The sequence below is a fragment of the Vombatus ursinus genome, unplaced genomic scaffold (genome assembly GCF_900497805.2).
Source record: "Vombatus ursinus unplaced genomic scaffold, bare-nosed wombat genome assembly UNPS02014973.1, whole genome shotgun sequence".
Lineage (NCBI taxonomy): Eukaryota > Metazoa > Chordata > Mammalia > Diprotodontia > Vombatidae > Vombatus > Vombatus ursinus.
Window position 1 is genome coordinate 19,979,965 of NW_020954751.1, and position 14,788 is coordinate 19,994,752.

General features: G+C 39.6%; 1 protein-coding gene across 3 annotated transcripts in view; it reads right to left on the reverse strand.

The window, feature by feature from the left end:
• Window positions 1-5,630: 5,630 nt before the first annotated feature.
• LOC114030650 (arf-GAP with SH3 domain, ANK repeat and PH domain-containing protein 1) overlaps window positions 5,631-14,788 on the reverse strand; it is a 482,413-nt gene continuing 473,255 nt past the window's right edge. For all 3 annotated transcript variants that reach the window (XM_027845496.1, XM_027845498.1, XM_027845497.1), the window contains 2 exons: window positions 12,867-12,989; window positions 5,631-8,708 (listed from right to left, as the gene is read on the reverse strand). In XM_027845496.1, coding sequence (XP_027701297.1) covers window positions 8,634-8,708; window positions 12,867-12,989 — 198 coding nt within the window. In that variant the 3' untranslated portion in view covers window positions 5,631-8,633. The remainder of the gene's footprint in view (window positions 8,709-12,866; window positions 12,990-14,788) is intronic.

Sequence of the window (14,788 nt, forward strand, 5' to 3'; positions counted from 1 at the left end):
CTTCAGAGAGTCTATCCTACATATTGGAGGCCATCCTCACTTTCCCCTGATATCAGCAGTATATTCACGGAGCTCTCAGGTTGTCTACTTGTCATCTGTTGCCTTTATCACATGACCAGCACATCTTCTCTTTTGATTGTTTTCTTAACAACAGCCTTGGTTACTGCTTCTCTAAGTTTCTTATGTGTTACGTTGCAACCTCCTCATGCCTACCATGTGCCTCGAGACTGCCTTCCGGGATACTCATTTTCAATTGGCAACCTATGAAATAAAAGTCAAGAGGAAGAGTATTTTTTGTAGGCACAGGGGGCAGAGTGAAAGGAGGGAGGAAGAGAGAGGGAAGAAAGGAGGGGGGGAAGGAGGAGAAGGGGAAGGGAAGAAGAGGAAGAGGGGAGAAGAGGAGAGAGAGAGGGCAGAAGAGGAGAGAAGAGAGAAGCTTAAGGCAGACAAAGGAGCAAGGTTCTGGAAGAGACAGGAGGGGAGAGGATGGAGAGCACAGGTGACAATTTCAAGGTGGTAGTTTCAATTCAATAGAATTTAACCATTAGAGAGCCAACAAGTATTTCTTAAACTCCCACTATGTGCCAGGCACGATATAAAAGACAGTCACTGCTCTCAAAGAATTCACAGTCTAATGGGAGAGACAACATGTAAACACTATAGACAGGACTAATTGGAGATAATAGGAAAGCATAAGAGGGATTAGGAAAGGGGTCTTGCAGAAGGTGGGACTTTAGCTGAGGCTTGTTGGAAGCCAGGAGGGGTAGATGAGGAGGGAAGAGTTCTAGGCATAGGAGAGAGCCAGTGAAAATGCCTGCAGTCAGGAAATGGAGTGTCTCTTGGGAAGTGCAGCAAGGAAGCCAATGTTACTAGATCTCAGAGTACACAGTGGAGGTGTAAGATTTAAAAAGACTGGAAAGATAGGAAGGGGTCAGCTTATAGAAGACTTTAAAAACCAAACAGCAGATTTTATATTTGATCCAAGAGGCAATAATAGATTTGATTGAATAGGGGGTAACATGGTCAGAGTTAATCTCTAGGAAAATCAATTTGACAGCTGAGTAGAGGTGGGATAAGCTACCCACTGGGGCAGTGTGTTTCATTTCACTGGAGATATTTAAGCAATTGCTGGATGTTCTTTTATCAAGAATGTTGCAGAGAGGATTCATGACTCCACCTTTAGATTCTGTGGTCTCCTACATTTATGGCTGTTCCTCTGTATTCTTCAATGGTGCCTCATCTTCTTCCCAACCCCTCAGTGTAGATTTCCCAAAAGGTTACAGTTCCTGGTTTGGAAGAGACCTTGGAAGGCATGCAGTTCCTACCTAAGAATTCTTTTTACTTACTGTACATTGACAGTTTTGAGCCTTCACTGTAACATAAGGCCCTGATCATGGGATATCTATGCATGAGCTGTTAGTAGAATTTTATACCATTAAAACAGGTGCATTTATTATTATCTTAAAAATCACCTGTTTGTGACCTTCTGGCCCAAATCTGGTGGGACTGCTACAAAAGTGGTTAAGCATCTTTTCTCACTTGTCATTCATTGCATCTAAGAAGATCATCCTCCCTTCCTTTCTCTCTCATCTTTGGTGATCTCAAAAGAGGAGAACAGGCTTTCATTATCACCTGACCATTTGCAATATCCTTAGAGTTTACTCTCCTCCATCCAATCTACCTACATACTTTTGCCAGAAGGATCCTTCTTTTGCCTGGATCCAGTTATCTTCAGTTCCTTCTATCTCTTGAGGAAAATTTCAACTCCATTGCCTGGTATTCAAAGCCCTTTGCAATCTGGCATCACCCCACTTTTCCAGTTGGATCTTACATCATTCTTCTCATCTCACTCTAAGCTCCAGACAAATTAGATTACTTTCTATCTCTGAAGATACATTGCACTCTCCCTCCTCTAGGTCTTTTTTTATGCTGTTCTCTATGTCCATGTCCATGCAGTCTCTACCTCTCCTTTGCTTTCTGAATTCCTTTCTCTCCTTTAAAGCCTAACTCAAATTCTACTTCCTCTGGAGCAGGGGTTCTTAGCCTGGGGTCTGTGAACATTTTTTAAAATTAAGATAACCTATTTCAATATAATTGGTTTCCTTTGCAATCCTATGTGTTTTATTTTATGCATTTTAAAGTGTCAACCTGGGAAGCGGTCTATATAGGCTTCACCAGACTGCCAGAGGGTCCATGACCCAAAAGAGTTTGAGAACCATTGTTCTAGAGTCTAGGAAGACTTCCTCAAGCCATCTGGTAATAATCTTCTCTGGCAGATCTCCCAAAGTGCTTGATTTGTAGCTCTATAATATGCTTATCACATAATACTGTACTATCAATTTAATGTCCTACTCCCCCTATCCTGACCCCCCACCAAACTGTAAGATTCATGATGGCAGGGAATGATGGATCTTACTTAATCTTTATATTCCTCCCCCTTCCCCTAGAATGCTAGACTTGGAGTCAGGAGGACCCAAGTTAGAATTTTACTTCAGACATTTACTAGCTCTATAACCCTAAGCAAGTTATGTAACTTTTCTGGGCCTCAGTTTCCTTATATATATAAAATGGGGATAATAATAGCACCTATTTCCTAGGGTTGTCAGGATTAAATGAGATAACATATGCAAAGTGTCTCACAAACCTTCAAGTGCGGTATAAATGCCATTAAAAATTATTTATTATCATGTTACTATTTACATTTTGTCACAGCACTAGATTTTACATTATCATTGTATGTTTATAATACTACCATTTATTGATAATATATTTATTACATTTGGTCCCCGTCTCTTGTTCTTGGTTACTTGGGAGGCTGTGGCTCATGCTGGGTGTGCTATTTGATGGGATTTGGATGTGTTTTTGTTGCACTAACCTCAACTTTGCCCACAACTCTAATGGCATCCATAGGTTAAGTCATCAATGTCAAAAGGAAAAATTGTGTAGCTAGAAATTTTGAGGGCTTCTGGAGGGGTTGCTTGACCATGGTGCATCTATGCTCTTAGGTCATCCCCAAGACAATAGCAAAGGCACCATTTTGCTGGGCTTGTCTAACTTTGTTCTGAGTATTTAAAAGACCTAGTGCTCAGTACTTCCGAGTGATCATGTAGGTCTGGTTTGATTCCTGACTATGCCAGTAGAAATAGGGACTCTGGTAGACTAGACTAAGTCTAGGGGCTGTCTAGGGGTTTGTATTCACTGGTTTCACTGAGGTAAGGGACAAGTAAGAGGTGAAAGCAAATCCTCTTCTTGATTATTGGAGAGAGCCAAAGACAAGATTCCTTGAAGATCCTCAAATTGGCCCAGGCCCCAGAGGTCTGAATTGGTGTGTACTGAAGGTTTAGCATATGCTAAATGGGATGCAAGTCATGTGTCCTAGGTCTGGCCCCTGTCCATCTGATGATGTTCGTTGGAGTGTTAGCAACATCATAATAATCCCTGTGAGGACAAATCATTAAGTCATGGTCATTCCCCATCATAAGGTATGTTATCATTTAACTGGCAAAATTGGGTCAACATGCATTTTAGTCCCAATTGAGACAATGACTATTTGTTCGGTGATGGAAAAGATTTCTAATTTGTAGGAGTGGTGAGAACCTAGAAAGCGTGGTCCAAGATGGGATTAGCTGAATTACCCAGGCATTTAACTCAATTCTCCATTTTGCTTTGGCATTCCTAACCAAAAGAAAGTGTTGGGTTTTTTTTTTCTTTTAAATAGCCAGTGTCACAGCATAGTACCTGGCACATCGTAGGTACTTAATAAAGGCTTGTTGATTGATTGATTGGGAAGTGAAGATTTTGCAGTTGTTAATAGGTGAATCAGGGATTATCCTTCTGGTTAAGTCAGCCCTCCTCCCTGCTGCACATCACCCTCCCAATCCATGTTTCGATCATAGTATGTGACTTGAATGGGAAGACTGTTCTCAAGCTTCCTGAAAAATGACGCAATTGCAGTCATTTTAGATCAGTGATTCTTAATCTGGACAGATTTCAGTGAATCCATAAATTTGGATGGGAAAAAAATGCATTTTTATTTTTGCTAACTTCTAACTGGAATTTGGCATTTACTTCAGTTATTTAAAAACATTATACAGAGAAGGGGACATAGGTTTCACCAGACTGCCAAAAGTATCCATGAGACACAAAAAAGGTTAAGACCTTTGCTTTAGAGTAGGGGTGGGGAACCTATGGCCTCAAGGTCACATGTGGCCCTCTAGATCCTCAAGTGCGGCCCTTTGACTGAATCCAAACTTCACAGAACAAATACCCTTAATAAAGTTTGGATTCAATCAAAGGGCCACACTTGAGGACCTAGAGGGCCACATGTGGCCTTAAGGCCACAGGTTCCCCACCTCTGCTCTACACTAAGCACAAATTTACAGTTAGAAATGAACTTAGAATTCATCTGGTCCAATCCTCTCAATTTTACAGAAGAGGAAACTAAACAGAGATTAAGCAAATTACCCAAGATTCTTCAGGTTCTCAGATCCAAATTTAGCAGTCTACCCACTGCACCGAACTGACTCTTGATTTCATGGTTACTTAGAAAAGTCTGTGGGTGTTCTCACGTGGCTTGCCTTTAACTCACTACATGGGAACAGTCAGCCATTGTGGACAGGTACGCTGCATTAATGCGCTTACTTCAACAAATCTTTTGGGTCACCCACGTGGGTGTTCTCCACACTGGCGCTGGCCATCCTCACCTTCCTTGTACATGTTCTTCCTTAGCTCCTCAACATATCTAGGCAATGTATTGGAGGCCTCCCCTGCATCAACCTTGTTTCCTAAACTGAACCAGAAGGATTGCAGAATCAGGAAAGTTAGAACTAGAAGGGGACTTGGAGGTCATCTTGGCCAACCCCACTTTTGTAGACGAGACAGCTGGGGTTAAGAGAGGCATGGTGACCTTTCTGTAATAGGAAATGTTACCATCATCTTACTATTAAAATCTCACTGACTTGTCAGGCCTAAAAGCAGACATCCAGGCCAGTGGTATCAAACTCAAATAGACATAGGGCCCAATAAACTGTACATAAGGATCCCCATGGGATGCATAATGACTTAGAAAACTATGTATTAACATTATCTATGTTTTATTATATTTTTGTTTATTTTGTTAAATATCCCCCAATTGCATTTTAATCTTCTTCAAGCCATGGGAGCACTGACCCCTCTGGTCCAGACTGTCTGCATTTACATAATGCCCTGAGAAAAATGAGACAAAGTGACAGTGCTCATATTGTATACTTTATGCCATAGCAAGATTTAAACTAAGAGGGCTGAAAATGAACTCTCAAGTATCCCCCAAAGCACCCTTCAGCTGAGTTCTTACTTCTCTCCGTCTAGAGAAACCATTGTCAATAACAGCTCAATGTTTTTATGATATCCTCTATAATCCAACAAGGTACACGGGATTGTATATTTAAGAGCTAGAAGAGGCCTTCATAGGCCATCTAGTCCAACCCTCACATTTTATAGATGAGGAAACTGAGGATGAGTTAAGTGAAGCTACTTGTCCCTGGTTGCACAGGGTTGGGATTTGACTCCCGGTCTCTTGCTTCTGAGTTCATCGATCATTCTTCCAAACCACACTGCCTCTCTCCACTCAACAAAGGGGCAGGGTTCAGGTGTTTGGGATCAACTGAGAATATGTTTATTTAAAAGCAATTTTAAATATTTAAAAAAGTAGAAATGAACACATACAGTACTGGAAAAAAATGTCACATTAAATACCTGTGAAATGACAAGTGTACTGATGTTTGAACTTTAACATTCAGATGAGAAGTTGAAATTTAACTGGTGGCATGACCAGATTGAGGTTCCTATACACAACATGTGGATGTTCTAGGCAATAAAAAAATAAATAGCAATCGCCATTCGACAGTAAAATAAGACACATACTATTTGCAGAGCATACTTTCCCCTCCGGAGGAAAAATAAAAACAACTAATTAGCTATTTTTTTTTTTTTGTCTATAAGTTTCCATACCTCCAAAATACTATGTCATGTACAAAATTGCAGATAGTGGCTCACTGAGTTTAGGTACAATATCTTATTTAAACTCAATCAAGATCATAAAAGGTATCCCGACCTAGTTTTCCTATGTCCCACAGTAAGCTGTAATACAGAAAACGTCAGTTTCTGACGGAAACATTGCCTCATTAAGAAAAAAAAAATAATAAGCCTAGAGATGTTCCTTCAGAAGAGGTGACAAAGAACAGAGAGTTGACTCCATGGGACTTTGCACATGTAGTCTTTATAGGTTTGGTTGTCATCATTTTTTAAACCAGTTTATTTTAAGATCACCTGAAAATACACTAGACCACAAAGATCATTAAACTTGTTCTTTAATGTAACTTAAAACACTGTATAAGTCATATGGAATGCTAAATAAACTCATGGTTTCTTTCAGAAACCCAGTACAGCCAACATACTGAGGTGAGTACTGCTGCAGGGTGGACGTCGTTGGGTTTGTTTGCTCCTGGTATATTCATTTTGGTTTGGGAATGAGCTCTTGTCATCATCCAATCACAGGACTTATCATCTCATTTTATAGATGCAGCTACTGATGGCCACAGAGATGGATGAACCAAATTGTTCAAGGTCACAGAGCTAATGAATAGTAAATGTGGGATTTTAAGCCCAGATCTTCTGATTCCAAGTCTGGTGCTCTTTCTACTATAGCCCACTGTCTCCTAAATCAAAGGTCAGAGAGCCTAGTGAAATGACTCACCCAAAGTTACACAGCTAGTAAGTATTAGAATGTGGGCTTGAATTTGCCTCTTAACTCTAAGGTCTAGGGCTCCTTCTGCCATACCAAACTGCCTCTTAAGTCATGACACTGATGAAAAAATTGTTTTAAAAATCCTTTTCTGATAACAAATGATAAAATAATTTGCATGTTTTCTTCACACAAGTTTTATTAGGCCATGACTGAAGTTTCTGTACTAACCATTTACAGAGAACTACATTAATATTCACTGAGCACTTTCAGCTGGGCTAAGTAAACTCTTCTAAAGGTTTTTGTTTGTAGTTGTGCTTTTGTGAAACAAAAATTTCTCACTAGCTGCCAAGACTATCTGCTTAAAAATATTAGTTTATATGCCACTCATTGCCAAAATAGTTTAAGCAAATGGAATGCCAGAACCACACATGAGAGAGACTCAGAGGCAGACGACAGTGGCAGCGATTGTAGAATAAGACTATTGCATTCTGTTCCAGAATTAAGACTGATGTAAGGAGGAACTAGAATAAACAGACGTGTCCTTAATGATCTAATAAACTGCTGGAATGAAAAGAAAACTGAGTGCAGCAAGTTCACTTCAGGAAATGTGTTTGGTCACAGTGCAATTCACAGCAGCTTTTAAGACCCCCGTTATGAATCGACTAGAAGGTGATTGGTGTATTGGCTAGTGTTTTGAGTGGGAAAACTACTATCTGGAACTATAGATTAATGAAGACTGTAGGCAGAAAAAAAAAAAGAGTTGCTACTGAAAGTCTTCAATGGGTGGCTTGCAGGAAAGGCAGCCTCTTGAAGAATCTGTGTCCAAAAATGAGGGATATAATCTGAAATCAGTAGATTTTAAGTTTTGACAAGGCTGAGGATATTGCCTTGTAATAGAATATGTAAAGTCATTTTCCAAGAAAGCCAATTGACTACAAACCAATACTGTTGTGATCCTGTGTTTCAGTTTTAATCATAATCAAATTTAGAAAATAAAGCTAACATTGTGTTTTAACTTAGCCATACTATTCCTTTATAAAAGGTAAGTTTCAGGTAAGCTTCTAAATGCATGCATAATGTAAACACTAATATTTTCTAGCAGTTCTTGGTTACTGAACATTTAATGAAAGAGACCTTTAGGAAACTGTACTTAGAGATTTTAAACTTTTGCTAATATCTTTATGGGGTATATGTTCTTTTTGCATCATGAGGTAATATCACAGGGGCACTAACCATGGAATGGTATAAATTCACCATTCTTAAACACTAACTAGGCTATGAGCATCTTAATATGCCATGGAAAGCTGGAAGGTCGGTGAACATTTCTCAGAAAGAATAATACTTACATTTAACTGAGCACTTTCTGTAATAAATATCAAAGTAGGTTTCATAGCTGTAAACTGTATACACTGATAACTGCAGGCTCATCTGTAATGGATGTAAATGGTTTGCTTAGAAAACAGAATCTAACTCTCCACTAATTTTTTTTTTAGTCACATAATTGAGAATACTGAATTGTTAGGAACAAAGAGTCCATTCTATGCACTTCAACTGTTGATCAAGACCACCTCTATTTGGAAAGCTAGAAGTCCATACACTTTTTTTGTTTTTGTTTTAAACAGCATAGACAGAGATGTAAGTGCTAGATGCCAAGGATGGCTTCAGCAAACCCAATAAGGCGTGCCAGATTCCAAGGCTACCTTAATACTGGCAAAGGCGGAATAACGCGGTATATTTACAATACATAATATAATTCACCTCATGAGGTGACCTTAAATGAATTTCGTATTCTGTAACAGCAGCTATATACACATTGTGCACAGGATTACAAGGACGCAGCAGCCGTCTGCTTTTGCTAAAAAGCCCGTCTTGTATGTATGATGTGCAATGCTCAAAGATTCGCGTTTTGCTAGTCGGACAAGATGTGTACAAAAGACACAGGGAAGACCCCCTTTCTCTCTGGATGTCCTTCGATGTGCCCAATCTGTAAGGAAAAAACACACAATAGTCAGGTTGGAAATTCTGTAATTCTACAACTAGGCAATGATTTGCTTTTGGTCTAGACCAGTGATTGCATTGGGGGTAGAGGACAGGCTCTCCTTAGGATGGAGAATCCTTTCACCAATGTAGAACATCAACTCATCTCTACTTTAAAATCATAAAAGAATTTCAGAGAATCAAAGAATTTCAAAGTTATAAAGGACCTCTTCATGTATGTAGCCCAGGGATCCTTAACCTGGAGTCTATGAATTTATTTTTAAAATAATTTGAGATGGATATTGGCCCTAGAGTCACAAAGACCCAAGTTCAAATTTGGCCTCAGACACTTACTAGCTGTGTGACCCTGGGCAAATCACTTAACCCCTGCCTCCAAAAAGCAAAAACAAATGAAATACTTTGATAACTGCATTATAATATAATCTATTTCCTTTGTGATTTATGTATTTTATGACTTTAAAAATATTGTTCTGAGAAAGGATCCATAGGCTTCATCAGACTGCCAAATGAGAGAAAAAAAGGTTAAAAACCCCTGACTTAGTTTAGCCTATACACAAAAGTAATCCTATCATAAAATACTCAACAAGTGGTTATCTAGCTTCTGCTTGTAGACCTACAAGAAAGGGGAGCTCATCACCTCTCACACAGCCCATTCCACTTTAGGACAGCTTTAATTGTTAGGAGACTAAGTTGGCTTCTTGGCAGCTGACACTCATTGCTACTGGTTTTGCTCTCTAGAGTCAGTGAGACCAAGCTGAATCCCTCTTCCACATTCCTGGTACACTGAGAAGTTCAATGACTTATCTAAGGTCACACAGCTATGAATCAGAGGTAGCACTTGAATCTGGGTCTTTTTAACTACAAGTCCAGTCATCTATGCACATTATCACACTGCCCTAGGTGTGTAAAAATTAAATACTGGAGTCAAAGATCTAGGAGGCCTCAAGGTTTTATTGACTTTATCTCCCTCACTTTATGGAGGAAAAAACTGAGGACCAGACAAATAAAGTGACTTAAAAAAAAAACCCCAAACAAACCAACAACTGGCATTTATTTCGCAGTGTAAAGTTTGCAAAATAATTTACATGAGATATCTCATTTGAGTCTTTCACCAACTCTGTGAGGCCAGTACTACAGATATTATTAGCCCTATTTTATAGGTGAGAAAACTGAGTCCCAGAGAGGTTAAGTAATTTGCACACAGTCACACAACTAGTAAGTGTCTGGGGTGTGATATGAACCTAAGCCTTCCTGACTCCAAGTCTAATACATTACACCCAGTAAGCCATATTGCCATTTGCTCAAGATTACACATAAAGTCAGTTTTCCAGACTGAGCTAGAACCTAGGTCTCTTGATTTCCAGCCCAGTGCTTCTTCCTCCTACCCTGTGTTCCACAATGGCTTATGGAAGTCTCAACATATGCTGGGTAAACCACTAGCTCAGGGCTTTGTGCCATTCCTTTCTTAGGAATCTAGTTAATGCAAAGAGAAAAGCATTCAGCAACCTGAAAAACAGAAGGGTGGAGGAAAAGGAAATATGGGTGTCCGCTTAAAATAGGAAATCTATCTTGCATTACTCCATATAGGGCGATGGGCAAAATACAGAGACAGATTCATTTTGGGATGTTTCTGAAGGCTGCTTACCTACCTCACAGGGTTGCTGTAAAGAAAATGGCTTAAGAATTATAATGCCTCACATTTATATAGTGTTTTAAGGTCCACAAAGTGCTTTATGCAGATTATCTTATTTGAGCCTCAAGAACCTTTTGTATTTTTGCAGATGAGAAAACTGAGGGCTAGAGAGACAAAATGACTCACCCAGGGTCAAGTGTTGGAGGCAAGGTTTGAAGCCAGGTTTCCTTGATTCTAAGTGTGGAACTCTCTCCATTATGCATAATGAAGGCACTGCCCAGCTTAGCATTCTTGTACCACTGTGTTATCACCTATGTGACATTCATGGCCTTGGCATCAGCTATGAGCTCAGCCTAATGCGGCTTCAGTTTTCTTCTTTGTAAAATGGGAACAACATTAATAGCTTCGAACTTGGCCTCAGACGCTTACTAGCAATGTGACTCTGGGCAAGCCACTTAACCTCTGCCTCAGTTTCCGTAACTATAAAAATGAGGATGATAAGAGCATCTACCTCACAGGGTTGTTGTGAGGATCAAATGAGATATTTTAAAAGTGCTCAGCATGGTTCCTGGCACAGAGTAGATACTTAATAATGCTTGTTCTCTTCCCTCTCAAAGTTTACAAAGCCCTTCTACAGCACTCCTATGAGATAAAATATTTTAGGTCCAACTATACAGATGAGAAAACTCAGGCTTATAGATGGAAAGTGACTTAGTTGGGCCTCAAAACCAAATATCCTAGTTCCAAGTTCACTGTTTTTTAACCTGCACTTTCACTCAACTCAGTTGCTATAAGAAAACTGCTTTGTAAAATACGAGGTGCTATGTTAAACATAAACTGCTACTATTCTTCTTCATACTTATTTGGCTTATTATATATAGAATGTCTGATATGAATGAACTTGGAAATGAATGGCAATGAACAGAAGCAGTTGGATAGGTTCTCCTGAAAACTTGATTTTATATCCTCATCCTGTATTATCTTCTAAGGGACCCTTGCCTAGAGGCACCAGTTTCATCACTTGCAAAAAAATCATTGATTACCCACCCTGCTCCCTTGTGACCTTTCCTCTTTGTAGAGGGGGAAACCACAAACACTCAATTTTGTCAAAAAAGAGGAAGACCACCTAAAAACAACTGAAGGGTACCTTGTCAATAAATGTCAGTAAATTAGTCCCTCCACAAGAGCTTTTTCATACTTTGTTTTGTTTTGTTTTAAAGAGACAAAGCTTGATCTCATGGATAAGTCATCTCAGCTCAGCTGTAATTTTCAACCGATCCACTTGACTCCTCTTCTACCTACAGACATGCTCAAGTCTTCCTCATCCTTCAAGAATCCTCACTTGACTTTCCCAGTCCCTCAAGTTTATTCTCCCTGTATTTCTCATCCTTTTCACAGTCAAATTCCTGGGAAAAAGGTGTCTCTACACATTACCTTTATTTTTTCTCCCCTTAGTCCTCTTCACTTGAAACCAGGCTTCTAACTTCCATACTCATTAAAATGGCTTTCTTCAAAGTCATCCATGATCTTTTAATGGCCAAATCCAATGATCTTCTCTTAGTCTTCATCCTTCTAGATCTTTTGTAGCATTTTAAGGGGCCGACCACTCTCTTTCCTCAAAGGGTTTTTCAGATATTGCTCTCTGGTTTGTTTTCCTACTTGCCTGACTGTACTTTGTCTCCTTTGATGGATCATCATTTGCAGCCCACTCCCTAAGTGGGGGCTGAGTCCTGGGTCCTCTGAGATTCCCTATCTGTATCCTCTTCTCCCAGTGATCTCATTAGCTCCCATCAGTTCAATCAATCAACAAGCATTTATTAAGCACTTCCTTTGTGCTAAGCATTGTGGTAAATGCTGGAGACACAAAAACAGTCCTTGTGCTCAAGGAGTTTACATACTAATAGGGAGAACAACATGCCTAGCACATAGCTTTACATGGGCTTGCTTACTGATTAAAGAACCACCCTGTGCCAAAAGAAACATGTGGTTTCCTGTACAGGCAACACACATATACACATCTGTGCATCACCCTGGACAGAAAGTCTTGCAGTGGTGGAAGGTTTTTATTGGGTATCAGGAGGCTGTCACGTTGCATGGATGAGCAATGAACTGCCTTTTTTGACCATTTTCATAAGAAATGGAACTTGGCACTACAGAAAGTTCTGCTAGGCAGGTGTGAAATTAGATTGCTGGGGAGCACTGGGTTCTTCTTCTACAGGAGTGGTAACTTGCCTCTGGGACCTCTTTCAGGCTTCAAAGACACTACAGTATGGGTAAATGCTATTCTGTGTTTAGCAAATAATCTATCTCACTCACTCTATACAAATTAAAAGCAGGGTGTTTAAGAGGATTCACATGACTTCCCAAATGATGCTCTATGAGATGAATGATGCAACACCAGCAAGTGATAGCAAAACAGGTGTCCAAAGAAAACGACTGCTGCGTATAGAAACAAGAGCAGTTGATATTTCTAAAGCTTTTAACGGGGCCAGGAGACACAGGGACACTTACCCACCACTCTTGGTCTTCTTCACCAGTGACAATAATCACTTCTCCTTCTATGAATGTGAGTTCATCATCATTATCGGCCTGACAGTCATAAATGGTCTTCACTCTCCTCACTTTGTTCTTCCCCTTAAATAAATAAAATGGAGTTTTAGCTGGAAGAACCAGATAAAGAGAGAAATGGAATGTGGTGGTCCATTATCAGTGAACTTGACTCATTGCCTTTTTTTATTCTTGTGAGAAAGTAAACATTGTGGGGGCAGAATCTGGCTTCACCAAAGATATAAAAAACCAAGATAAGTCTGGTTTTTGTACTGTGTCCCTTTCTCCTCCTACCCCCACCACTATGCCCAGTAACATTAGCTTGTTGAAATTATAGAACCATCTAAAAATGCTTCAGGAAAAGATGATGTCGACAGAAATGTGCAACTTCTGCATATTTAATATCAAGCGTTAATGATTTCATAAGTGTCAAGAAAATTGTCTTTACCAGGAAGAAACAGGCTAGTTTAAAACAAGGAAAAGGAAGCAGCTTGCCTATACTCCTTCACTAAGATTTGGAAGGATTTACTGTGCTCTGCTTCATTTTTAGAGTTTTCCATTTTTGATCAATTCTGACTTGGGTTTTTTTTGGGGGTAGGTTTTCTGTCCTCCTATGCATACAGAAACAAGGAAACAGAGAAATCTAAATATGTGTTCTAAATATGGTCCCAGCACATTGGCCAACACAATTTATGGAAAGGAAACCAAGAAAGGAATTCTGTGTGAATTCATAGCATCTACAGAAAGCGGTGAGAGATAACTAGAAGGTCAATTAACAAATAACAATGATGATGATGATGATGATCATAATCATAATACAGTAATAATAAATAACATAGTGTTTTAAGGTTTGTGAAGTGCTTTGCAAGTATCTTGTTTTGTCCCCACAACAACTCTGGGTGGTAGATGCTATATCCGTTGCCATTTTATAGATGAGGAAACTGAGGCTGAGAACCAGTTGAATGACTTGCCCAGGGTCACACAGCTAGTAAGTCTCTGAGACTGTATTTGACCTCAGGTATTCCTGACTCCAGGTTTAGAGCTCTACCCACTATGCCATCTGACTGACTCTTATCTTACATCCCCCATTACAATGAGAACACATCTGGCATTCTAAATCAGTGATCATATTGCCTTGTTTCCCTGCTCACTTCTTTCTTTTAGGTCACTGAAGGGTTTCACTCTCACTTTCTACAGCATTGAAATGTGGTCATAAGCTCTCAATTATATCTGCAGCTGAGAACTTCTTCATCTTTGAACTTAGAAGCACAGATTCTTAAGAGTCAGGAAAGACCTTGAAGGCCACAGAGTCACTGAATTTCAGAGCTGGAAAGGACCTTCTTTTTTGTGAGGCAATGTGGTATAGTACATGGAGCACTGATCTTAGAGTTAGGAATACCTGAATTCAAATTCAGATTCAGATACTTAATAGCTGTGTGACCTTGGGAAAAATCACTTAATCTCTCTGGTTTCATGGCCCTGGTTTCCTCATATCTAAAATGAAAGAGCTGAACTCTATGACCTCTCACGTTCTTTCTAGATCTAAAACTTTATCCCATGCCCTCAGAATCTAGCTGGTTCAATACATATCTGAACAAAACCCCCATTTCTACACTTCACAAGTGGTCCTCCGGCTACAGCTTGGAAAGCTCTAGTGAAGGACAGCCCACTCCTCCCTCCTGAAACCACCCATTCCACTTCTGGATAGTTTTAATTGTTAGGAAGGTTTTCTTAACATCAAACCTAAATATACCCTTTGACAGCTTCTACCACAGCGCCTCCTTTTGCCCTCTAAGGGTAAGGAAAATAAGTCTAATCTTTCCTGTCTAAACTTTCTCCTCTCTTGTGACAAATCAAATCTCTTTTTTCCCTTCAAATACTTGAAA